The sequence below is a fragment of the Diadema antillarum genome, unplaced genomic scaffold (assembly GCF_040938485.1).
Source record: "Diadema antillarum isolate AM-2024a unplaced genomic scaffold, OU_Dant_1.0 scf00000148, whole genome shotgun sequence".
Taxonomy (NCBI): Eukaryota; Metazoa; Echinodermata; class Echinoidea; order Diadematoida; family Diadematidae; genus Diadema; species Diadema antillarum.
This window is the reverse complement of record NW_027271037.1, coordinates 1,540,155-1,566,639: the sequence shown is the minus strand read 5'-3', so window position 1 is coordinate 1,566,639 and position 26,485 is coordinate 1,540,155. Positions and strand designations below refer to the sequence as shown.

The 26,485-nt window shown below is 38.0% G+C and overlaps 1 protein-coding gene across 1 annotated transcript; it reads left to right on the top strand.

The window, feature by feature from the left end:
* Positions 1-299: 299 nt before the first annotated feature.
* On the top strand, positions 300-19,447 carry LOC139721729 (uncharacterized; the record flags this gene model as incomplete). The annotated part of the gene is made up of 5 exons (XM_071633052.1): positions 300-449; positions 13,157-13,340; positions 17,134-17,287; positions 18,363-18,454; positions 19,376-19,447. Coding segments are annotated over 5 exons (652 nt in total), but the record flags the coding sequence as incomplete, so codon positions are not given.
* Between the last annotated feature and the right edge of the window lie 7,038 nt (positions 19,448-26,485).

Sequence of the window (26,485 nt, the reverse complement as noted above, 5' to 3'; positions counted from 1 at the left end):
CTACATGTGACTACCTGTCTGTAGTGGCCACTTGTTGCTTACGGTCTTTTTTACAATTATACAATTATTGCAGGGGAGTTTAGTGTAATAGCAAATCATTGGGAAAAAGAAATTATGTAAATTTGTATTTTCTTTTTGGTTTCTTCTGTCCATCTGTACTGTCGTTCTTTGCTCCTATACCTTTCTCCTTCTTTTCTCTCTCCTTTTCTCTCTCCTTTTCTTTCTCTCTATATTTCTCTTCCCTCTCTCTCCTCATATCTGTTTTTGTATCTCTCCATTTTGACACTGGTTGTCAACAGAGTGATCTCCATATCGGCTTGCGCCCAGACCTATGCCAGCTCCATCGCCCTCCGCTTCCTCCAGAGGCGGGCCATCATGACTGACCCCAACTGGCAGCGAGGACACTACTATGGGGACTCTTACCCTAAGATGGGCATGAAGCTTGCAAGGTAACCATGGCAACTGTCGTCATTATGTAGACCAATAGACTGGTCTCTACTAGCAAATTCAAACTGTATGCATGTTCTTAATACAATAGTGGGGCAGATATGTGAAAAAGGTGCTCACATCCGGCAGAAAGTATGACATTTTGCATATAGGGGTATTTTGGGGCGCTGATTTCAAAAATTGCCGGATCCAAGAGATCTGGCCACGGGGTCGGCCGCCATTTTGAATTCCAATATGGCCGCCGTCAAAGATCCCTATCTTCAGTTCTGAATGACATAAGCCATTGGAATTTGATACATAAAAGCATGGTGATATGATGACTTCGATAACAGACTTATTTGATATGTCTCACAAGCTGCACGGCAGCCAATTTGAATTTTTATACACAGTTGCCATGTTGGAGTGTTGAAAATCTCTATCTTGGGTTTGTAAATTAGGCTACCTGATTGAGCGCGCGTTTGTAACTGATTGAGTGCGCGCTGCTGTATTTACATTGTGACGTCAGTGAAAGGTGCATTATGCTTCCTTTTTGCTGCACTTTTTGACATGCTCGTGGATGTCAGTTGTGGTGTTTGTCTTCGTAGCCACATTGGAATTCAAAATAGCAGGCATTGCGTTTGTCAGACACATCACATTAGTTAATATTTTAACTCAGTATGTTAAAATACTTGTTTACACCTAATTTCAGCGTCACTCATCACTTAGAAATCGAGATAGGGATTTTGAATATTTCGTCGAGGCGGCCATATTGGAATTCAAAATGGCGGCCATTCGATGTTTGTCAGACACTTCAAATCAATCTGTCATCAAATTCAATATGTCAAAACGCTCATGTGTACCAAAGTTTGGTGCCACAGGTCATTCAGAACTGAAGATAGGGATCTTTAAATTTGTTTTGTGATGGCGGCCATATTGGAATTCAAAATGGCGGCCGACCCCGTGGTCAGATCTCTTGGATCCGGCAATATTTGAAATCAGCGCCCCAAAATACCCCTACATACAAAATTTCATACTTTCCGCCGGATGTGAGCATCTCGACCAAATTTTGTTACATATCTGCCCTACTACAAGGGTTGTTCCTGACAGCCAGAAAGCTTGCCCAAGGATTGCCCCACATAGCAGCAACTACTGTATAAGCTGTTATTTTCTCTGATTTAGCAAATCACAGTTGGACTGCGAATTTGACAACACGTGAAAATGTCAACATGCGCTAAGGTCATAGTGCGCTTTTGAGGGCCTCCATGTCAATTCGCGAAAAGAACATCTCTCAAAAATGTCAGTGACCTCCTCATTTGCGAAAATATCTGTACGTGAAAATAACAGCATATACAGTACTGTATGCATGGTGGATTCCAAGTATTGATGTTTATTCATCAAGAATAGGTTATTGGAAAGCTTGTTACTAGGACCCTAGGTAAGAAACAGTCATGAATTTGACTACACTAGTAAATCAGTTTATTACTGTCGACTATAGAATGCAGAATGCTATTTGACTTGCATAGCAAGCAATGTGGTATTCTTCAGATAGCATTTATTCGTATCAGGGCAATTACCCCCCCACCCCCCCCCCCCCCCCCCCCCGGCTAGATACTGCTTAGCGATAAGGTTAGAGTAAAGATTAGGGTTAGGGTTAGGTATAGGGTGAGAGTTTGGGTTAGGGTTAGGATTAGGTTCAGGTTCAGGATTAGGATTAGGGGAAGGGGAAGGGGAAGGGGTAATTTGCCCTGGGGATAATTGCCCTAGACCCAATTTATTGAGGTTCTGTGACAGAACTCTTGTTCCATGTAAGTGCACTTTTCTGTATAAAATTTGTAAATTAAGCCTTTAATGTCCCATTTTATTTTCTACCAGGGCCCAGGGGCTACCCTCCCTTGGCCAAATCAATTCTTGTGCCTGCGCCACAATGTGTTGCCAGAGGCATTATGTCTTTTGGTTGACCGTCCATCATTCTGCCCATCTTTCCGTCTGTCTTTAAGTCCGTCTTTCTGTCTGTTGCAATCAATTTTGTGGAGGCATAACTTAAAAACCGTTTAGGGTATCTTAATGAAACTTAGCATGCAATTACATGTACGACAATGATGTATGAGTTGACGAAGTTGTGCTTATCAACTTTTGGGTGCAAATTTTCAAGGTCAGAGGTCAAGGTCAAATTCTCAAAATTCCACTATTCCCCCCATGCCTAGATGCAATTGCTTAAGGTATTTGCTTGAAGTTTTCTAGACATGTATTACCAGAAAATAGTTCTTTAGGGAGAGCTGTGGGCCATTGGGTTAAAGGAACACAAACCCAAAGAGCAATGTGGATTGAGTGAAAGCAGCAACATTAATAGAACACATCTGTGAAAGTTTGAAGAAAATCGGACAATCAATGCAAAAGAAATGAATTTTTAAAGTTTTGGTGTTGGAACTGCTGGATGAGGAGACTACTAGAGGTTATGACATATGAGTGGACAATGGTATAAAGAAAATATAAAGAAAATTCCACAAAAATGTATTTTTCATGAAAATTACAAATTCCATCAACTTGATACTGACATACAATGTATGTTAAGGGTAGCAATTATTCCCCCTGCTTTCTGAAAGCGGTTAGTCAAGTGCTCTTTCATAATACTAGAAAAGTGAATTTTTGTTGAATTTTCTTTACATTTTCTTTGTATTGTTGTCCACTCATACGTCATAACCTCTAGTAGTCTCCTCATCCAGCAGTTCCAACTCAAAAACTTTAAAAATTCATAACTTTTGTATCGATTGTCCGATTTTCCTCAAACTTTCACTGATGTGTTCTACTAATATTGCTGCTTTAACTCAATCCACACTGCTCTTTGGGTTTGTATTCCCTTTAAAGGACAGAGATCAAAGTTGAATGAAAAGACCTAAATTTTACTTTTTTCTCCATATCTCGGGAATGACTCAAGGTGTTTTCATGAAACTTAGTACATACATTGTATGCATGTACTGCATGATAATGATGCTCTTTGGAATTTTTGGGCCATGGAGTCAAAGGTCAAGGGTCAAAGGGTAGGATAAAATGCTGAAATTCCACTACTGTAAACGTGGAAATTTTCGCGGTACATTAATTTTCGCGGATTTCGCGCTACGTTCAGCTAGCGCGAATTCAAAAACGCGCGAATATATCTTCGCAATTTTCTACGCACATTTTGAACGGCCTGAATTGTGTGCGCTTCGTCGATGATACTGCTACCAGGGAGGTGTGAGAGAGACTCTCTCTCACACCTCCCTGCTGCTACGTAGTACAGACATGTTTACGCATATAGCAGTATCATCGCACGCACCGCACGCACCGAGCCCACGGCCGATTTGTGTGCTACATCCCCGCGACTACAGTACTAGTACTACAGTACATGTATCGAGTAAAATACATGTATAGTGTACTACGTAGTTGAGCGCTTGTACTCGCACTCGCTTTTCATACGCTGGCATCGCTGGATGAAAACAGCGACTGTGTATTAACCCGCTGCGGAGCGCGAATTTAAGAACCCGCGAATATGTTTTCGAGCCGCTCAGCGCGAAAAATTAATCGCGCGAAAATATTGGCGTTTACAGTATTCAATGCTGAAATAACACTTTTTCTCCATACTTTGGAGATAACTCAATGTATGAACTTAAGAAAACTAGGTGTGTACAGTGTACATGCATTACTGCACAATGATTCTGTGGGGAAGATTTTTGCCGTGGGGTCAAAGGTCAAGTGAAAATGTTAAAGTGTCACAGTTTTTCCCCACACTTTGAGTATAGGTCAAAATATTGTCGTGAAAATGAATGCTACCAGTTTGTGATTATTTGAAGGATTGTGGGTCATGGGTGTCAAAGGGCAGGGTCAAAGGTCAAGTGAAAATACTCCAATTCTTAAGTACATTGTACTTGCTGTCTTTAACAATTTAGTCATCCTTCCAAATGAAACCTTGTTCAAGGAAAATAAACACTCAACACATTTGTGATGAACGTGTCATTTAAGTTTTATGCCAAGTACATGTATGTGACACTGTTGTCTCACATTGTCAAGACATACCGTACTCTATACCTATTGGGAGAACTTGCATTATGGCGGAGGCATGCCAGTTGCAAAAGTGACATTTCTGATTAGACTTGGGATTAATAGCGATAGGAAATTGCTTCAGAAAAGTTACTGCATTCTAAACCTTGGGCACAGGGGGATTTTTCAACCTTCACTGTGCTTTATTTGTTGATTGACACAGATGTCTGGAAATGATAGAGATTACTTGATTCCTTTCATCCATGTTATGTCACTGTGTCCTTCCTTTTGAACTGGGGTCCATGTACATCGCTGTACTACACAGTGTAGGCCTACCTGAGTTGGGTTGCTATTAAAGTTACAGTTCAGTTAAGTTTAGATGGGGTATTGAATGCTGTTAAATAAGCTTGGCATGGTAATCCAAGTGCGTTTGCACGCAAAGGGTTATTTAAAGGAATTGAAAATAAGTTAAATTTAATAAAGTCAATGACGGCCAATAGTTACGAGCAATGATTGTGTTCTGCTTGCTGGTGAACACAAATCAGTACTTGATGGAGGAAAGTGCACAGGTCATAAACTTGGCATGGATAGGATTGAATAATGTATGGAAATTCCTGTGTGTCTAGTCCAAATGTCAAAACCTGTGAAACTAGAAATAGAATTCGTATCAGAGAGCCTGTACAGCTACAGCCACATGGTTCTGTTATAGGCACTCGTGGTTGGGACTGTGGCCAACTTCTTGCTTGGGAAATCATGTATGTGTATGAACCATGTCAATGTCTTTGATTGAATATGTCTGCCAAAGTGTGCAGTACATGTAGGAGAGCTGGCAGTAGTATTCCAAATAGTTTGAAGCACTGAATCTGATTTTTGTTCTACTTCTGCCATGAATTTTCCTGAATGCTTCTTGGCATGTCAGACTATATGCGTTCTTGTGGTTCCATGGAAGGTTGTCAATAAAGCTGGTGGGGCAGTATGGCAATGTGAAGTAACTTAAAGTTCCATTGGTTTGATGTTTCTTTATAATATTAGTTACATTCCACATATACTAAGAATCTTGCTATTGTTCAAGAGCTGATCACATGTTAAAGCGTAGTTTTGCCCATCACAACACCTGAAAAGAAAAGTTTGTTACACTTTACGTTGATAGTCCCTTTTGTTTCGCTGATCTCTTCAGTCCATACAGTCTAACGCAAGATGAGTATGCGCGAAATAAAAGTGCGTAGCACTGTGGACTATCACTTAACTAGGTCAAATAATAGTCCACAGTGCAATGCACTTTTATTTCGGTGCCGCGGTGCACGGAGCAAATTCATTGTTTTGTCATCTATGCGCATACATCTGAAGTAAACTACATAGCTTAAGCGCTAAGGATCGATACCTAAAGACAGCTAAAAACGGTTTCAGATATGGAATAAAGTGGAAATATCAAGGACCCTAGCTGTGGAATATAAAGCAAATAATCAACTTTTAGTTTCAGGCAATGAGACAAACTATCACTTCCTTGGCGATCTGAATGTGTACGCTATCTTTCCTCAGCTGCGCTTCGGAAAGATAGCTACAAGTACTTGTACATCCAGATCGCCTCGGAAATGATAGTTTGTCCCATCACCTTCACCAGTGTTGATTATTTGCATACTATCCCTGCTCTTGCTCACAGAGTACAGGAAATACCTATGATCTGGTGCCCTATTCCATGAGGCTGAAGGCCAAATGGAATATGGCACCAGGCCATAGATATAGTTCCCATATTTCGTAAGAAAGAGCAGGGATAACCCTATATTAACTGGGGGGGTGGTCAAATTGACCCCCCCTCGACGTTTCGCGCCACGATTCCGCAACGTGCAAAGATTTTGCCGTGTCGTTTCATGAATTTTTTTCATTGAAGTCTCCCGCATATTTTGAGACCAAATTTGCAACGTCCGGGTACACCGTTCTGAAGTAACATAACATTTTGCGTATGCATGTCAACCCGAAAACAGCTCAAATTCATGATAGCGTATGCAAATCCAATGCAAATTGTGTTTTTTTTGTTAAATTGATATAAATTAGATTATTTCAACTTTTAATCATAGAAATTAATCAATTCTAATCAAGATAAACTTGGAAAAATCCCTGCAACAAATTTTGGCCAAAAGACAATAGAAAACAAAAGGTCGAAAAACTATAAAATACATAAGAAATTAACAAAACAATAAAAAACAAAACAAATTGATTTTGATTGGCTAGTTTCTTACAAGAAAATTGTTTGATGTGTCTTGAGGAATTCTGACACAAAACTTTAGTAATCCTTCAGCCTTTTTAATGGAGTTACAGGTGGAACTATGATTTCATGCATAAATTTGCATAATTAATTTACTAAAAATAGAAAGTCAGTATTTTTGTATTGTATGACCATGTAATCTTGTAAATGACATCCGGCAATATGTTCAGGCAAAATTTTGCGGCGATCGTGGCGGAGATCTGGGGGGGAGTCAAATTGACCCCCCCAGTAAAAACATGGTTTCAAATACATGTAGCCCAGTTAAAATAGGGTTAATGCAATCTCACTTATAGTAAATTTTCAATAAAACCATAGACCCGTAATTCCTATTTCAGAAACTTTGGTAATCCACCAAGCATGTTTTCTTGTCTTTCTTTCAAATAAAGCTAACCACTGCAGCTAGCAAGCTGCAGTGCTGCTAGTTAGAAGTAAGTTGTCAGGTGGGTGCAGCTGTGATGCACCCAAATGTGATGCACCCTTATGTGATTTAAAGTTCCTTTAAATATTGTTTACTCATGTAAGCATTATGTATATTGCTTTGTATTACTTTTTGTGGAAATAAAATCATTTGAATTGAATTGAATTGAAATGAAATGAGTGTGAGCAACAGGAAACATGAAATACAATGGAAGCATTGGCCTGTTATGCAAAATAATTTCTTTTGTCATGGCTACTACTAAAACACTAATCATTTTAGTTCTTATTTACCTTATTTACTTTTAAAATCCTTATTGTTTATAAGATATGTAATAATCTTGCCCCATCTTATCTCACAGACTTGATTTCCTTCCGCTCCTCCACTTCAACCCGTTATCTCCGTTCTTCCTCCACCCTCCAATTATCACATGGTCCCGCACCTGTACCCGTTATGGCGATAGGGCTTTTTTTGTTATTTCCTCATCTCTTTGGAATAAGCTCCCTCTTTGCATTCGTAATGCTGAAAGTGTTGATAAGTTCAAGTCATTGCTGAAAACTTATCTATTTACTCAATCCTAATTTTTGGAGTTGTTGTTATTGTTATATCATATGTACATAATGCTGTATCTTACCTCAATATTTTTTTTTTCCAGATTAATGTGCTTAGAAACATCAGTATTAAGCGCTATATAAGTATTATTCATTATCATTATCATTATGTAGATATAAGGAAATTTGTCAATCAGTGCTTGGTGCTTGGTGCTTGGTGCTTGGTGCTTGGTGCTTGTGCTTGGTGCTTATTTTCCTGCTTTTAACTCCCAGCCAGACGACCATGATCTGATACAGGTTGAAAACCTTGGAGGAAACAAGTCACTAAGGAAGCAGGAGGACTTTTGTGAAGTATAAGAAGGTACAAGAAGAGATATTTGCATTTGATTTTTTGCTCCTCAAGCCAAGATTTGAACCACTAGACTCATATAGTCCCAGATATCCACATCGAGTGCGGGTTTCTTCATTTGATTGAAGCATCTCATTCTCCAAGTGCAGACAGGATAATCTAGCTTTTGTGTTCGTCCAGCTGAACAGTGCCTTACTCCAGAACAAAGGTGTCACTCTTTCAAAGGAAAGTGTTCAGTGGAGTTAAGCCTTCCTCAATGGCCCTCAATTCACCATCTTCAACCCGACAGTCATCAGCTCTTGTTTGCAGTGTGATAAAGGAACTTCTGAAGAATGGCGACTACATTGAGATGCTCGATGCTGCCATCAGCAAAGCTGTGGACAAGGCTTTTGTCAAGCTCAATGACCGCATTGAAGCTCTTGAAGGTCAGATGCATGACCTTCAAACAGACTGTGACAACAAAGCCCACCAAATAGCTGTCCTAAAGAAAGAGATGAGTAAGCAGGCTGACCGCATTGACACTTTGGTTCAAGCACAGTGGGACATGGAACAATATTCCCGGAGAAACTGCATCCGCATATTTGGAGTGAGAGAAAGAGAAGGGGAAAGCACTGATGACATTCTTTGTGACATCGCCAAGAAAGACCTGGGGCTTGCCATCAATCCTGAAAAGGACATCGACCGTAGCCATCGCACGGGAAGAAAGAAGGCAGATACAGCTGCACCCAGGCCCATCATAGTCAAGCTGACCTCCTACAGAAAGCGACAAGAGATCTTGAAAAGAAGAAGACATTTGAAAGGAAGCGGAGTTTCAATCCATGAGGACCTCACAAAGCGAAACGTTGACCTGTTACGCAAGGCATCCCAGCACGCGAAAGTGAAGGCTGCATGGTCCTCAGATGGCCGCATCATCGCAGAAATACCAGCGACAAACGGAAGGACAGTAAAGAAACTGATCAGATGTGAAAGTGACTTAAAGAACTTGTGATCTACAGTTAATGTCATTCACTAGTGGCCCCAGAATGTAAAATTTTGATTGTAAACATGTAAACACTGTACTGCATTGATATGTATCTTCTTTTGCTTCTATGCATTGTAATATAGTATCATCACTGCTGAATTCCTCCTAAAGGTAATAATACATTGTAATCAGGCAATGACTTGTTTCTAAATCTGTTGTTATCAGAAATTTGATTTGGTTATTTTTTTCTTTTGCTCGTTCTAAATTTCAGTGTATAACTGAGATAAGTTATTGTGATAATTGTATGTGAATATATGTTCTCTTTTTTGTTTTATATGTTATATCTTAGGATACATGTCTGTAAATAGTAAGTGTGCATTATGTAACAACCAAATACTGCGAGATGGCATTTGTTATACGTGTAAAACCAGTAAGTTAAATCAAAATATGCAAAACACGTTAGATGAGGAATGTGTGACAACTACACGATATTACCTTCCAAGTGAATTTAAGAATGAAATGAAACAATATAATACTCCTGCTATGATGACTTGTGTTCATTTTAATTGTAGAAGCCTTAAAGGAAATTATGATAATTTCGTTTCTTGTTTAAACTCTTTAGATTTAGATTTGTCTGTTATTGGAGTGTCGGAAACGTGGATGCAGGACAATGATAATGTGTTATTTTCGTTACCTCATTACAATATTGTTGGAAAGGGGAGGTCAAATAGGAGAGGTGGAGGTGTTGGCCTTTTTGTACATAGTAAATATAGATTTAAACAACGTTTTGATTTTGATGTTTTTAATGAATGTATTGAGTCTGTGTTTATTGAAATAGCCAACTCTCAAAATAATCTTATTGTAGCTACTGTTTATAGACCCCCTAATCAACCAATTCAGTCTTTTATTGATATGCTACAACCTGTATTCCACAAAATATCTCAAGAAAGGAAGCAATGTATTATAGTAGGTGATTTTAATGTTGATCTATTGGTTGATAACAATGTGACACATCAATTTTTAGATTTATTCATTTCATCTTCTTTTTCTCCTATGATATTCAAGCCGACAAGAATAACAAACTCGTCAGCTAGCTTACTCGATAATGTTTTTATCAACCGCTCAGAAAATGTTGTCACAGCTGGTATTCTCATTTCAGATGTCAGTGATCACTTATCTCCTTTTATTGTGTATAATGGTAGTCGAGTATATAACGATGATAAGCATATATACAGAAGAGTTATTAATGAGGTAAATATAGTGAAATTTCTTGGTTTGTTACAGTCTGTTAAATGGAATAATCTTGTGGAAGTTCCTATGGTTGATGAGAAATATGAATATTTTATGCGCACATTTTTAGATACGTATAGTGAATGTTTTGTTTTTAAAAAAGTAAATATTAAGAAAAATAATAATTGTCAAACTTGGTTTACTGAAGAACTGAAAAAGATGTGTCATAAAAAGTATATATTGTATAAAAAATATTTGAAAAATCCCACTCAATATCGTAAACACATTTACAAGCAATATAGAAATACTGTTAACAATATGATCCGTGCAGCTAAACGTGCCTATTATCAAAATGTCTTTGACAAAGTGAAGAGTGATTTAAAAGGTACATGGAGAGTAATCAATAATTTGTTGAATAAGAATTGTAAGAAAGATAGTTGTGATTACATTGAGCATAATGGTGTAGCAATTGATGATAAGAAAAGTATTGCTGATACATTTAATGATTATTTCAGTAGTGTTGGAAGTAAGTTAATGAATAATCTGCCGCATTCTTCTTTAAATAAAGATTTCTCACATTATATGAAAGATAATTTTTCTCAATCTATGTTTTTTACACCAATTAGTGAAGGAGATATTGTATCTGTTATTATGAGTTTAAGTGCAAACAAATCTTCTGGCCATGATGGCGTTGATTCTTCTGTTTTAAAACGATGTGCCCATCTTATCTCTTTTCCCTTGTCACATATTTTTAATACTTCAGTTGAACAAGGTATATATCCCACAGATTTAAAATTAGCAAAAGTGATACCCGTGTATAAAAAGGGAGATAAATATTCATGTTCAAATTATAGACCTATTTCAATTTTGTCAGTTTTTTCTAAAATATTTGAAAAACTTGTTCATTAGAGATTGACAGCTTTTTTAGATAAAAACAATATTTTGTATAATAAACAATTTGGTTTTAGAGAAGGTTTTAGTACAGATATGGCACTTTTAGAGTTTGTTAATAATGTATCTACAGCATTTGAAGAAAAGAAAATAATTCTGGGTTTGTTTTTAGATTTATCAAAGGCTTTTGATTCTATTAATATTTCGATTCTTTTAAAGAAGATGTATCATTATGGAATCAGGGGAAATGTTTTACAGTGGTTTGAAAGTTATTTAACAGACAGACAACAATATGTATTTATTGATAATCATTACTCGAAATATAATTTTATAAATGTTGGTGTTCCTCAAGGTTCTGTATTAGGACCATTGCTTTTTCTGATGTATGTAAATGATCTGTGTTTTGTGAGTGATATTTTAAACCCAATTATGTTTGCAGATGACACCAATTTATTTTCATCTGGCAAAAATATACATGATATGACAGCATTGTTGAATACTGAACTAAAGAAGGTGTGTGATTGGTTTGTAGTCAATAAACTTACAATAAATTATGAAAAAACTGTTTATATGGTATTCAGACCAAACAATGTCAAAATACAAACTGTAGATACTAGTTCATTGAATATAATGTTGTATGAAAATAGAATAACAGAGGCTCAGAATGTTAAATTTTTAGGTGTCATAGTTGATGAACATTTGAGTTGGAAATATCACATCAATGATATATCTTGTAAAATATCTCAAGTTATTGGTGTTTTAAATAGGATGAAAAGTTTTTTACCACTGCGCATTTTAGTGAATTTATATAATACTATGATATTACCACATATTTCATATTGTATTTGTGCATGGGGGAAATGTGCAATGTATTTATTGAACAGAGTATATATTTTGCAAAAGCGTGCAATCCGTGTTATAATGAATTCAGCTTTTTTAACATCTACTGATTTTCTTTTTAAGAAGTTGAATATGCTCAAAGTAAATGATGTTTATTTGATTCAAGTAGCCAGTTTTATGTATAAACACTCTAAAGGTTATTTACCTCAAATTTTCAGCTCTTACTTTGCATTTAATAGATCTATAAATGTTTATGAAACCCGAAATTCGTGCAATATGTACATTCCATTTTACTGAGATAAGATATCAAGAAGTGGTATAAGATTTTTAGGTCCAAAATTGTGGAACAGTTTAAACATTGATTTAAAACAAAGTCCATCTCTTGCATCATTCAGAAGAAAATATAAGTTACAGCTTATTTCAAATTATTGTATAGATGTGTAGTCCGATCTGGCTTAGTGCTACATAATGTCCCGTTTTGTAGACTGTTTTTGTTTTGTAATTTGTGTCTTATTTTGTCCTCTGTAAGTGCATTTAGTACTTGTAATTGTTTTATGTGCTTGTTGTTAATTATTCTGTAATGCTTTAATTGATAACTGTTAATTATGATATCATTATTTTAAATGACTCTCTTTTTTTATTTTTTGTCTATGGGGTTCGGCCTCGAAAGGTCAATGGCCTATTGCTGTTCCCCTCCACACTCGCCACATATCCCGAGTCACAAACTCTGATTTTTATACATGTACGTTATTTTGTTATTGATTGTTTTTTCTGTGTGTTCATTTTTGTTATGCTCACATGAAATCACATTGATTTCATTTTTCTTTTTATGAGATGTGGAAAATAAACTTGAAACTTGAAACTTGAAACTTGAATAAAAAACAACTTGACAAAAGACTCTTAGCTCTTGCAAATTTGTGAACTTAAAATGCATACGAACGTTATTGTTTTTACAGTATGTAGTCATAACCTGAAGAAGATGGTATTTCCAGTGATGAAAAGGTGAATATTGTCACACATTCTAGGTCAACACAAGTGTTATTTTACTTTAACCCTTTGTGGACAGTTTGATTTTGCTACAACACGCATTTCCCATAAACACTTGCCCGAGTATACTCGGGACTCATCCTCAACGGGTTAATAGGTAAAAAGCCTCTGTGGATAGAGTCACATACAGATGTACAATTGAATTTCCTTGAAATCTTTTTTTCCATAGGGAGATAGCTACCATCACCTACAGAAGTGGCCCAGAGTGGAAAGAACGCTTTGGGAGAAAGCTTATCGATGAGGATGAACCACCCTCACTCTGTCCATCCTTTGAGATAGAAGCCTACATCATGCACCAAGGGGAGGCCTTCTGCAACAAGTACGACCCAAACTCGTTGCTGTACATTTCAAAGGTAAGACCCTGCCTAGTACCATGGGTGTGTTCAAGCATTCTTTTTAAGCGTACCGTACTGTAATGTGTCCTTTGCAGAGGAGCTCCCAAGGCATACCGTACCATACCTTGTCAAAAGGGGACCACCTCCTGGTGTGATCCAAGAATGTACCCTACTGTACCATACCTTGCCAGAGGAGCGCTTGAATGCTAACTGCTCCAAAAGCATACCGTATGAGATGTTGATACAAGGAAAGTGCACATAATAACCGCTTTCAGTAACTCATGTATTTTTGGTCCTGGTCCGAGCTAAATTAGCCCGCGCCAAGCAGTAAAAATTGCGTTCAGTAACTATAGCAGAGCCGCGCTACTTTTACAATGACCCATTCATAAACTCAGTAACGTAAGGGATAACTGCCATGGTAACTGAACACGTCATGGACAGAGCGTAAAAGCATTTTCACGCGATATTTGATGTGCGCGCCGCGCGCTTATGAGCTAAGCAGTGGAAGCTGTGACCTTTGACCGTAAAGGAATTTTGGCCCGCTGCTATCGTTCATAAACTCTTCAATCAGCACCAGGCCCTCGCCTGGTCCGCACCTGGTGCTAGCTGCACCAGCGCCAAAATAGTCCGCACCTGGCATGGGCCACTTTGGCCCCCACCCATTCATAAACTCAAAATTTTCGACTTTGTCCGCTCCTGGTCCGAGCCAAGAGGGTTACTGAAAGGGGTATTAGACACTCTATGTCTTAAAGGGGCATTCCAGACGATTTTCATAATTTCACATCATGCAGTACATAAATCAGCAGCTCCATGTATAGATTTGTGGAAGTTATTGTGGTTCTTGAGCAGAGAAACAATACTTTGAAAAACCTTAAACAAATTACACTGAACAAGGATGATGACATAGGAGGCTCACATATTTCAGAAAGGTAGCAGTGTAATTCCATTACATTACCGCTTGCCTGCGAGTTCACCGTGTATAATCTATGCATGCCTTCTTCTTTTGTGCTGCTTCATTGAGCCACAACTCATGCATTCTTGTGGTGACTCTGCCATGTCATCATCCTTGCTCTTTGCAATTTGAAATATTCTTATTCTTCCTCCCTAATGTCCATAAATTCTGAAACTCTGTCCCCAGTATAACTAGTTTATAGTTGTTCAAATGTTAAAATCTGAAAATCATCCGGAGGTCTCCTTTAATACAAAGATTTGATTCTCTTTATTAGGGATGCCCATATGCAGCGTAGGAGTGGAGCGTAAATGACCCTGTTTGCTACAAAATGTGTGCCCCTTTTGACTCATGTACAAAAATGTGACCCGCTACTACAAAAGGATCTGAAAGTCAAGGCAGGTCGAGTTTCTGAAAATGGCATGACATTATTCCCTTACTCCTCCACTTTAATTTCATATGACACGACCCATAAAAGTACTCGGTTGTGGAGATATTGATGATTTTATTAGACCATGTTGAGTGGTATAGGAAATCAGCGTTTCGAGAAAACTGCCTTAAAGTTTTCTTTCCAACGCAATCGGGATCAAGGGGAGGTAAGACCATTTTCGCCTCTTGACATTAGAAGGTCTGCTCATAGCAACCTCCACGATGGTCATTCAAGCTTACTGCCAGCGGTCTACACACGACTGATCAATAACCAGGATGACACGCACTGACCAATAAGATCACTCCCTTGTTGCTAGGGACGTAGTCTATCAGTGGCTCTATCCAAATCTTGATACGCGTTTCTTTTTCATTGAAAGTCGGAAAATCATGGACCAGAAAAATGCTAATTTTTTGCCTTTCCTGTCATCATTTAGCTTCGAAATTTTGGCAACTGATAGACAAAACATTACACTACAACATTATGTCAAAACAGAAATTCAGTGGTCTTGACTGATTTTGATGATCTGGCTTCAAACTCGATTTTCTCAGCTTGGCCGTCAGCAACTTTCTGATCCTTTTATTTTGGCGAGTCACAAATACATGTGTACTCATGAGGTACAGAGTGCTCAGATGTTCCTAATCTGGCATGGTGTGCTACATTATAGTTTGGTTCACTTGTAGAGCTCAAACACGGCCTGTGTCATGCTCATGAAGTATGTGGGTCACTGTGGGGGGTTCTCAATAAGGATATTTGAAGAAAATGAAAGAGTTGCCACCTACCTAAAGCCTGGGATTATTATCTCTGTAGTGTAATCATTCACTGTACATGCTGTATATTTGAGATGATTTTTATCTCGACAAATATCATGGGTTTTCCAATATTCACAACTGATGTATCTCCTGGTCTGGATAGCAATATGAAATATGAGTATTCCTCTGCATGAATCTTTCCCCCACACAGGAAGAAAACAACTCAGCAATAACACTGGAACCCAGTGTCAGTTTGTTTGTGTGTCTGTTGAAGTGGTATCAACTCTATGCAAACGATTGTGAATGTACTTATAAATGGACAAAATTTTTAATAGGGAAAGTCAGAAATCAGCCAAGGGACAAATTATGTTTTGATTTTTGTTTTTCCTATGGTGATCTAAACCATCATCTGGAGTTAGGACATTTTGAAAGAATCTTTGACGAATTGTCTGTTTTTTATTTACATGACTCCTTCAAGAATGCCTGGAATGACATGTCAAGAAACAATGGACAACTTCATAACAACCTGTCTGTAGCATCACAAAAAATTGATCCATTTACATATATATGGCAATATTCTGGATGTAGCAATTTAGTACAAACACTTTACAGGGTTTGTGAAAATTTTGCTACAAAAGCAGTACGATACACAAGTTAGCTGCCTTTGTAGTGGAGTTGTGTTTCTCTCTAAGACAACCCTACTCGCGTAATGGGCTATAGTAATACACAGTGTATGTATCCTTTTTCATTTTATTTATTTATTTATTTTTTTTTTTGTTTTCAGTATGCACTTGGACATTGCCAAATTTCTGTCAATAGTGTCTTTGGCAACATTATTTCCTTGTAACAAATACCAGGGTATTCAATAAAGACATTGCCAGGAAGTCATGCTTTATCTAGGGGAGGTACAATGTACAGCCCAATGTTTCATGTTAATCATATTAGTACTTTACCAGTGATTGACAGATGATGTAATTGACAAAATCTTGGTTAGGAAGAGTGTGTGTGTGTGTGTGTGTGTGTGTGTGCGTGTTGGTGTATTTAAGCTGAAGAAGAATACATGTAGTAGAAAAATTATATCTGGGTACTTTTTTTTTTTGGGGGGGGGGGGGGGCCACATAAGTGATGATCATGGAACAGTCTGACCTAGATTATCCAGCCCTCTCTTATCCAGATTTCCCTATTATCTGGACACCTCCAAGCCGTGAAGAAAAAAAAAAGTGATTTCAAACACAATTGATAAAAAAAATCCTACAAAACTTACACAATTTGTCTAAGATATTCCTTACATAAACATGCTGCAAATTTTACAATAAAATGTTTCAAAATTCGTGAATTACACTACCCCTGTGGCATACACATATACGTATGTAGCTACATGTACATGTACCACTGGGTCAGCAGCCTACCTGTACTCATACGTTGTCGTTGTACATACAGTTGTATACATTGTACATAAATGTTGTTTCTCCCATCGTCCTGGGCAGATCACTTATTTGAATGGGTAACATTCCCGACATGGCCGGATAACAGAGGTTGGACTCTATTATAAATCGATACAAGTCAAAATACAAACAAAAACGGCATTGCATAGTCCCTTTAAGTGTGCAGTGAATTAGTACTTGTTCTGTGGTTTGTCAGTGTTGATGTTGTGCCTTGATGCATATCCTGACTCCCATGCAGGCCATGGACATGTTTGACATGGGGGAAGGGTTCGACTCCCTGCAAGAGGGCATCTCCAGGGTGCGATGTCCAGTCATGGTGCTGGGTGCCCAGACCGACATCCTCATCCCGATCTGGCAGCAGAGGGAGATGGTGGACCTCCTCAAAGCCTCGGGTGAGTGAGATTAGAATCTTTACAGTTCGGGGTGTTCTACTAAAGCTGGTATCTCACTGAGCGGTGAATGTTTGCGAATGTAGCGAATTTGAGATTCGCCAACTTTTCTGATGAATGTTTGCGAAAAATCAAGGTTCGCTTCTGCCATTAGCGACAGTTAACAACTTTTAGCGATGTTTAGCATCAATTGCATGGATTTTTTGGTTGAAATTATTATTTTGATTGTGATTTTTTTTTAAAAAGATGTAAATTGATTTGGGAAGGTCAAGTGGTGATGAAAGTAGGTGAACAGTATAGAAATTAATTGACAATGACAATTAATTGACAGTTGGTTATTGATTTGACCTTTTGGGTTTATTGCAATGGAGTTGTGTCAAAATGCAATGTTATAGCTACCCGTCTTGGTACAGCACCAAGATGGGTAGCTACAACAGGACTCAGCGTAGTGTCAATTTGTTATGGGACAGTACTGCAACAAACTACACTGCTGTAGTCTGATACAGAAGCATGCATTCACATTGCCACACATCTTGGTGTAACTGAGTTACCACACCAATACTACACCGGACAAGTGGGCAATATGAATGTGGTATTAGGAGGTGAGCTCAAAGAGCACCCAGAGAGAAGTTAGCCAGGGAATGATTTATGATAAAGGGAAAATGAAGGGCAAAAGTTCTCAGCTGGAAAGCATCCAGTTTTACAAATGGACTCTGCATCATAACTTGAAAGAATTCAGCCTTGTGGAGAAGTCCCGACTTTCCCGTTATTTATGCAATTTATAAAAGGACCTTGTAGAGCACAATTGGAAGAAATCTGATAAGTTAATTTCTTTCCAAGAATTGCTGTAACAAGACCAAAAATATCATGCTCCAAATGTGCCGTTCTAATTTATTTGCTTTTCCATGGCACACTGCCCAAAGTGAGATGTTTCTGTTGTTGAGAGACGTGGTTCTATTGATCTCGCTCTAGGTAAGTGCTCATACTGGTTTCTCAAAGTGGTGTGAGATTTTGCATTGTTGACTTCTTTGCCTTTGCACCTGTATGAAATGTAAACTTCATGCATTGTGTATTTCAGGTAATGATGCCATTGCCTTCTACGAGATCAACTCCATCTACGGTCATGACACCTTTCTACTTGATCTGTCAAGTGTGGGAGGAGCTATCAAGGTATTCAATTTGTTTCTTCTTTGTCTTGCTAATGAAGAATTTCCCCTTTAAAGTCATACAGTCCCAAAATTCAACATCGCAAAATTTCAAGGGTAGCCAACTTCAGAATGAATGGAATTTTGTATTTATGGAATGAGATTACATACAGAATACACATGTAGATACCGAGGGTTGTTTGTTTGTTTGTTTTCTTCGCCATTAATAAGACTTTACGTTGGATCTGTATTATTGTGAACACCAAATAAACAAGAAGTGAAGACCAAGAAATACATATCGAATGTACACTCTTTTTCACAGAGAGTAACAGGTAAAGAAAAGGCAAACCCCAAACAAAACCTGTAGCCACATTTGTTGAGTGATGTTAGAGGAATTTTCTTAGACACAGGATTAGGAAGGGGTTATTTGTGTGTTTGTAGGAATGGCTGTTTGTTCTTTAGTGCATGTGTTCATCTACAAAAATGGGTGTGAGAGGCTTGACCTGTAGAACTTTCAAATTTTCTTTGAATATTGTGAAATTGGACCATTGTTCGGTCCATTGTGCTGTTTGCAGTGTTTTTTGTTTTTGTTTTTCATGTGATAGAATAGAAATCTGTATTCTGGTTTGACATTGGTGTCCTCAAATTTCTGCATTCTAGCTTGTAATGTTTTATCCATATGTCACCTGCAACCTCCCCCCCCCTCAAAAAAAAACAAAACAACAACAACAACAACAACAAACAAAAACAAAAACAGAGCAAAACAAACAACCAACCAACCAAACAAACAATGATGGACAGACAAAATGGACAGACAAGATTCATCCATAAATACATAATAGATACTATAAATGCTCCTACTGACATTTTATGTGGTTTTTATGTTGTCTATGAAACTCTTATTAATTTCTTCCCCATATTCTCTCTCTCTCTATCTCGACCCCAGGGCCAGTTGGAAACAGAGATGCAGGAAACGGGCATGGTGCGAAAATCAAAACCAAGCTGGTTGAAGAAGTAGCGGCAAGGAAGATGGCTCAGCTTAGCCAGTTTTTGCACGAATCCATCTCCGTGTGGTTCGATTGTTTCATCTGGTTTTCTGTTATAGTGCCCATGTGGATTTTGTATTGTGATCAGTGACAGAGCATAGATTCACACTGTATGAGACATTATTTTGCAGTCATTATGTGTAGTCATCAAATAAGATTCAGCATATTTCCTTATCCTTAAAATACTGTGTGCTCCAAGTTTAGAAAGTTGGCAAATGTTAATCACATACAGAAAAGTCAAATCAGAATGTTGGTTATATTTTCTGAGACCATTGCCAATGATAATCTGTGGTTATGTCCAAACTCCAGTTTGGGAGTTTCTCATTATTGTGGATCAAACATGTGGTTAAGCCCAGTCCACCATTTAATTTGTGCAGATGCAATGGTGTTTAGCAAGGAATGTCCCCGTCACATTTTCAGGTGACAACAGTCAAAATGATATTTTGTGTCAATACACTTATAAAGAGGAATTCCAGTCCAGTCATAAGTTAGTTTGATAAGGAAGAGTAAAAACTTAACGAGTACAACTGTGAAAATTTGATCAAAATTGGATAGAAATTTTGGAAGTTATGAAATTTTTGCTAGTTTCTGCAGAACAGTTCTTATGCAATTGATATGAAATTGATATGAATGTGAAAATGAGTTAGCTGATGATGTCATAACCTCACAATTTTCAGTTGATCATGTACAAGAAAAAATGATGAAAATTAAGTCTTCCTGTTATTGATGTGCAAAACATAATTTGTTATTCCTGTTTAAGTAACTTCAGAATAATGATCAGGTAGATAGACAGTCATCCTTGCCTACAAAATATGTCATAATATTTTTGGACTGAAGAAAAAGCTTCGGCCTAGAGAAAATTTTGACTTATGAGGGATTATTTTCAATAGAATAGAAAGAGAAGAGGGTTTGAAAAGGCCTTTGACTTAGGCAATTATTGGACTTATGCGAGGTCGACGTAAGCAAGGTTAACCAGTTTCTTACAGGAACCTGGTGGAATGCGTATTAAATCTATGGACATTTCAGAATTCAGTATGGAACGGGTTAACTGTATCAGGATTTGAGACTGGGGCGTACATTGCCTTTCAATGAATAACTGGAAATGTTAAAATTGTATAAGTATATGGAAAGTTGTTAGGATAATGATAATAATGCTTTAGCTAGTTTTTATATAGCGCATTTCACACTTGTATATCAATGCGCTTTACAGAGTATCATTATTAACTTGGTCACTGGACACATTATTTCCAACCAGCTCTGACAGTGCTCACTCTCCACTCCCTAGGGAGCATTCCAGCTAGTCACAGCTATTTCACAGATACGCACATGCTGATCAACCAACATAGATTTTCTCATCCTACTGGGTACCCATTTATACTCCTGGGTGGAGAGCAGCAATGTGGACAAAGTGCCTTGCTGGAGGGCAAAAGTGTTGGGCTTGGCATGGGCTGGAACCTACGAACCCATACCATGCTCATGTCATTCAGAGACGAGCGCTTTTATCCAATTAGCCACGACACCTCCACAAGGGTATGACATCATGACTTCAGTATTTGCATATTCATATTGACTGTTCAAGAAGTGTTTCCTGAAAAATTAACAAAACTTCAAGATATCATAACTTCCTTATTTTTCATCTGATTTTGTTCAAATTTTCATTGTTGTGCTCAGAAGTGTTTACTCCTACTAACTTTTAATTGCACTGGAATGCCCCTTTAATACATGAACAGAGAATAATGCTGACACTTGTCTTATCTGTTACACTGTATGTGTTACAAGGGATTAAAAGATTGTAACTGACATTTTCAAACAGGATAGAGGAATTTTGAATGACAGTGATGAGGGAGGTGCAATTATTATGTGAAAGTGTGAATATACGACAAGTATATCATTGAAATAGAGTCCATAGAACATCGAAAGAAAGCCTTGTCGTCATGGTACTTTCATGTGTGCTTTTTATTTACATTCTTTTGTATCTTTAGTTACACAAGAGAGATAATAACATATTAGGACATTAGCAATTGCAATATATATCAAGAGGATTGATGAGTTGTACATGTATACAGTGAGAATGTCCTTGTTGTCAGTTTCGGGGTTATGTGATCACTTGGCTCAATGCCCCCTTGCTGCTGTCAGATGTTCAATAACCCACTGACAATCAAGTATGCATAGCTGTTGTTTGTTGAGAGTCTTTCATACTTTCCCCTGTCATTTGCCTTCATTTCACTAGAATTCTAAGCATTGCAAGCAATTCTTTATCCTTGGGCATATTTCTGTTTGTTATGAAAGTAAATGTGGAAAACACCACAACATCAAAGAGTTTGTACCTCTTCAATAGTGCCAAAAAGATTGTAAATAGGAAGCTGATATGCTTAAACGAACAGAGTACTTTTTTCTAATTCTTTTCTTTCCAGGTGTATTAATAATAGGCTTTAACTACTTGTAGTAATGTAACATTTACCTGCTCCTTATGGGAACCTGCTCTCTCAGGTTCCCTTTGCGTCAACTCATAAACGGGAATACCAAGTTCCCAAAATGTAGATGAGAGTGTATGTATTCACTGCGTTAATTCCTGTTTATTTATGTTATGCTAACCACATAAAATGACTTTGAGAGAAAGATTAGAGTTTTCTTCTGTCAATGTACATTCTTTTTCTGTAAAAAAAGGCCTGTGCATTTTTGTCAAATTTACCTTTTCCATCGTATAAGTTTACTTGATTTGCTATAACATTTGTTTGAAGACTTGCGTAGCAATCAAGGTTTAGTTCACTAGATTTTGACTTTTGCTTAACCCATTCAGGTGCCCTTATAGCGTATAACCAAAGAGTTTGCACACACTCTTTACATATCTCATGTCCGCTCAATATTTTGCATTGTTTGTTGGCACTTGTGCTTGACCTTGGAAAGGGAATACATGTACCGCTTGGCTACTTTTGCATATAAATGCTGATTACCAACCTGTCTGTACTTTGTAGATGGGCAAAAAGAATTTTGTTTGGAGGCCTTGAAGGTTTTCTGAGAATTGTGCAACAACAATAACAAAAGAGTATGGCTCCTCTTCAATAGTGTCAAAAGAAAATGTAAAGAGGAAACAGATATGCTTAAGCCAGGGTAGTACTAATGCTGATTCTTTTCTTTTATCAGAGGTGTCTTGATAGTGGACTATTGCTACTTGTAGTGAATGTAACATTCGTAGGCACTTGGGTTAAAGTAGTATACTGTGACACAAAGTTGGGTAACAGATTCTGTCAATAGCTGTCTCTAGAAGCCTGCAATCAATGCATTGGCTGAGTTGTGTGAACATGATTTATACTTGGTGTTTTATCTCACTTCATTGTAGTATATTCTGTCGAAGCTTACATGATGTGCTCTTGAGAAATTAAGTTAATGCATATGTATCATGGCCTCAGAGCAGGTTCACCTCTTTCTGATGTTTTATTCATGTTTGTCTTAAGGTTTGTGGCACTTGTTCTCTAAATTGCCAAAGGGATTTTGATTCATCATATGTATATCTATTTGAGATGTGTGTTTTAATTAGATTATAAGTGTCTCTTCTGAATCTACCTTTTAAATCTTTCTTGGCACTACTTCTTTAAGATTTATTGTAAGGCAGATAGGGACATATGCAGTCATAAAGAAAAGAAATGGATTTATTCGTTTGATGTCCGCATCATCCATTACAGAGGTGGGTGAAGCCCCACTCTCACAGATTAAGTCTCAATGTGGGTTGATAGATAAGCACATTTGTGTGTTCTTTTTGTTTGTTTGACAGGCTACATCAAATTAAATCATGATGCCTTGCAGACCACAGAATCTACTCAGGAATTATTTTGTCATGAATATGGTTAGGTGGAGCTGTACTGTATCAACTCTTATTTTATTTTTGTATGTAATGGGAAATTATACAAATGTAATATTTGTCTATTTATTACTTTAATCATATATTGCAGTTTTAATCAATTTTGCCATTTCTGTAGATTTTGTCATTTTGTGTAATTTTGTGTCATTTGATATATGATTTTTCAGTGTCATGAGTTGTTTTCCTTTGTAATTGTTAGTTTTCATGGTAGTTTGTCATGTTGGGAATGGAAATTGATATTGGATCAAATCAGGAATAATGGGTATTCTTTGTACTCCACCCCTCCCTACCATTCCTCTTTGTGTGCGGTACAACTGTTCACAGTCTGTTAGAATCTTCAGCTTATTGAAGGAGGCAGACTTAACCAGGAGGAGGAGGAGGAGGAGGAAGAAGAAGAAGGAGAAGAAGAAGAACTGTCTTACAAGTGTATGTGCTAGGGTAGTGAGGTGGCTATTAAAGTCAGTAGCATGTCTGCTGTGCAATCAAATGGCACGGGTTCACAAGTCAGTGAATCTGTGTAAAGAAATGTGTGTTACCATGCTGTCCCATGTGTGGAAAGCATTGTCCCTTGGACAGGACATAAGATGGAAGTGCTGTGTGTGAGAGAGTCACAACTCATGCACCTAAAAGATCCTACTTCATTCATTTATCACAACAAAGAGCAAGGTGCGAACCTGTTGAAGTGGTCTGGCCAAATACACGCAGGAAAACGGGCAGGAGATGCCTACCCCTCGTGGTCCACTCAAGGTGACTAGCAATAGTCAGCTAATGGTATCGACCAGGCTCACTGTGCCTTGGGAAAAGAAGAAGGCCCTGTTATGTACATAGTGATTCTCCCATATTTTACCTCAAGTTTTCTTTTTCTGGAATCATTATAACTACATAGCAGACCACCAACTTTAATAGCATAGTGCTACCCAGTCACGTAAACCATCTTCAGCAGGGACTGTCTGAATTTCAGTTTGGAAGTGATTTATTATCATCTTAACTCTACTACAGATGACCTGTGTTATAACGAGGTCCTCATGACTGGCAGTTTTCTTTCGTTACATTGAAATTTTGTTATAACTGAACAAATACAATATAAAGTGTATTCCGTAAAGATATATAGGTGATAATTTTAGAACCTGAATTCTTATTCTATCCTAAAGAATTTTCATTTTTAACTACGTGTATATTCGTTATAGTGGGAGTGCACTATATCAGACATATCGTGGGCCGTCTGTGAGTGACTTTAATAATATATGGGTTTTGTTTTTTTAATTTCATTCATTTTTTGATTATCTTCATCTTTATCATTATTGTGTTTGCTTATTTATTCATTTGCTCTTTTGCTGATGGTCTTACCACAGCTTTACTCAGGTGTCACTTTTAGATCCATTAGATCTTTTCAGTCTTCAGATTGATGAACTCTGTTTTGTTTCACACTACAGGTACATGTGTGTTCATGTATAGATATGAACTTGAAAATGCTGCTTTCTTTAAAATAAAAACCCACAAAATCAATGTAGAATGTTGTTTGTGTTTAACATGCTGACATGACCTCGTCAGAAAGAATCAGTAATGTGTAGTGTCAGACTGCAAGTCTCAATCAAATACATGTATATGAACTGCTCAGCATTTTACAGGATGCTGTTTTTGTTGCCACCATGTGCTTTGCTATTTTGTTTTTATCTTGATATAGTCAAGAAGTACAATTACATTTTCTGTCTGTTTAAGTTTAGTTCAATTTCAAGTTTGTAATTCATGACAAACATTCTATGGTGTAACCTAATTCTTTATTTGCATTTATTGTATTTTTATTGTCACCCAAGGAAAATTGTGAAGCATTTCAATTCAAATTTTTTACATGAGATGTATGTTTATATTTACAACAAATAAATATATGTTCATTGATTGATATATATTTTATATGCATTCTCCTTGTTGTGTTTTCTTGGTACATTGTCCACCAGTGGATGCCCAGTATCTGTGTGGTCCAGTGTGTCCTACACCTCATGATATGATTTTAAGTAGACTTCCGCATGATTTTCAGACTGTGGTATTTGAATATCTGTAACTTGGTAATACTGGGTACAGAGTTTCAGAAGTTATAGTGATTGGGATAGGAAATGAGAATATTTTCAAAATTCATGGCAAATCACAGTGAGGGTGATGACATAGCAGCTTCACATAAAGGCCTTGTCACACCTTTCCGGGCAAGCCTTGCGTGCGACTTGCGAAGAACAATTTTTACCACCCGGACCGCAGATGGACCCACACATGACAGTATCTAGCACGTATCTCACCCGTAGTCGCCCGGAGGTGCGCACGCAAATTCTTTTTACCGGCAACCCGATGTTTAGGCCCTGTCACACCTTTGCGGGCTTGTTGCGTGTGGGGATTTTCCAGCACACTGGACAATAGTTATTTCTGAGAGCGGACAAGGATTTGGGCGAGTTTTGCATGTGTCTACTTGCTGGACGTGTTTTACTCAAGTTCTACCTGCGGATATTCTGTGTGACCTGTGTGCCAGGCGCGTGGGGACTGACAACTCCGTAAAGGAATTCTTCTGAAGGAATGGCAGAAGTCCCACAGAATGTCATTATCTTGGCCGCATACGCGGACTGCGAAGTAGGCCTACCTGCGTGGGAGTTGTCTGCGAGGTGCTGCCGCTAAGGACCTCCTACTGGCGTTCTGCGTGTACTTCTGCGGACAATCCCCGCGACTCACCCGGAAAAAGTTTTGGTTATGCTCAAAACTTGGCTGCGGGTAAATCGAACTTGTGTGCGCACCTTCGGGCAACTACGGGCGAGATACGCGCTATGTACTGTCAGGTGCGGACCACTGCGGAGAGCTCCGGGTGGCAAATTTGTTTCCATGCAAGTGAACCCGCAAAACTTCCCCAGATACGGTATGACAAGGCCTTGAGCATGCTCAAAACTTCGCAGTACTCGTAAGTCGCTCGTAACAGAAAACGGATCGGTCTCACGCAGGTCACACGGAATACATGCAAGTAGAAGGTAAGAAGCACGCGTCTAGCAGGTAAGACACAAGTGCAAAACTCGCAAACATTCTTACCCGCCCGCAGAAAATTCTCCCGGAAAGGTGTGACACGGCCTTAAAAATGCATGTTCCGATGCTCAAGGAAGCAGAACAAAGGAAGAAAGCA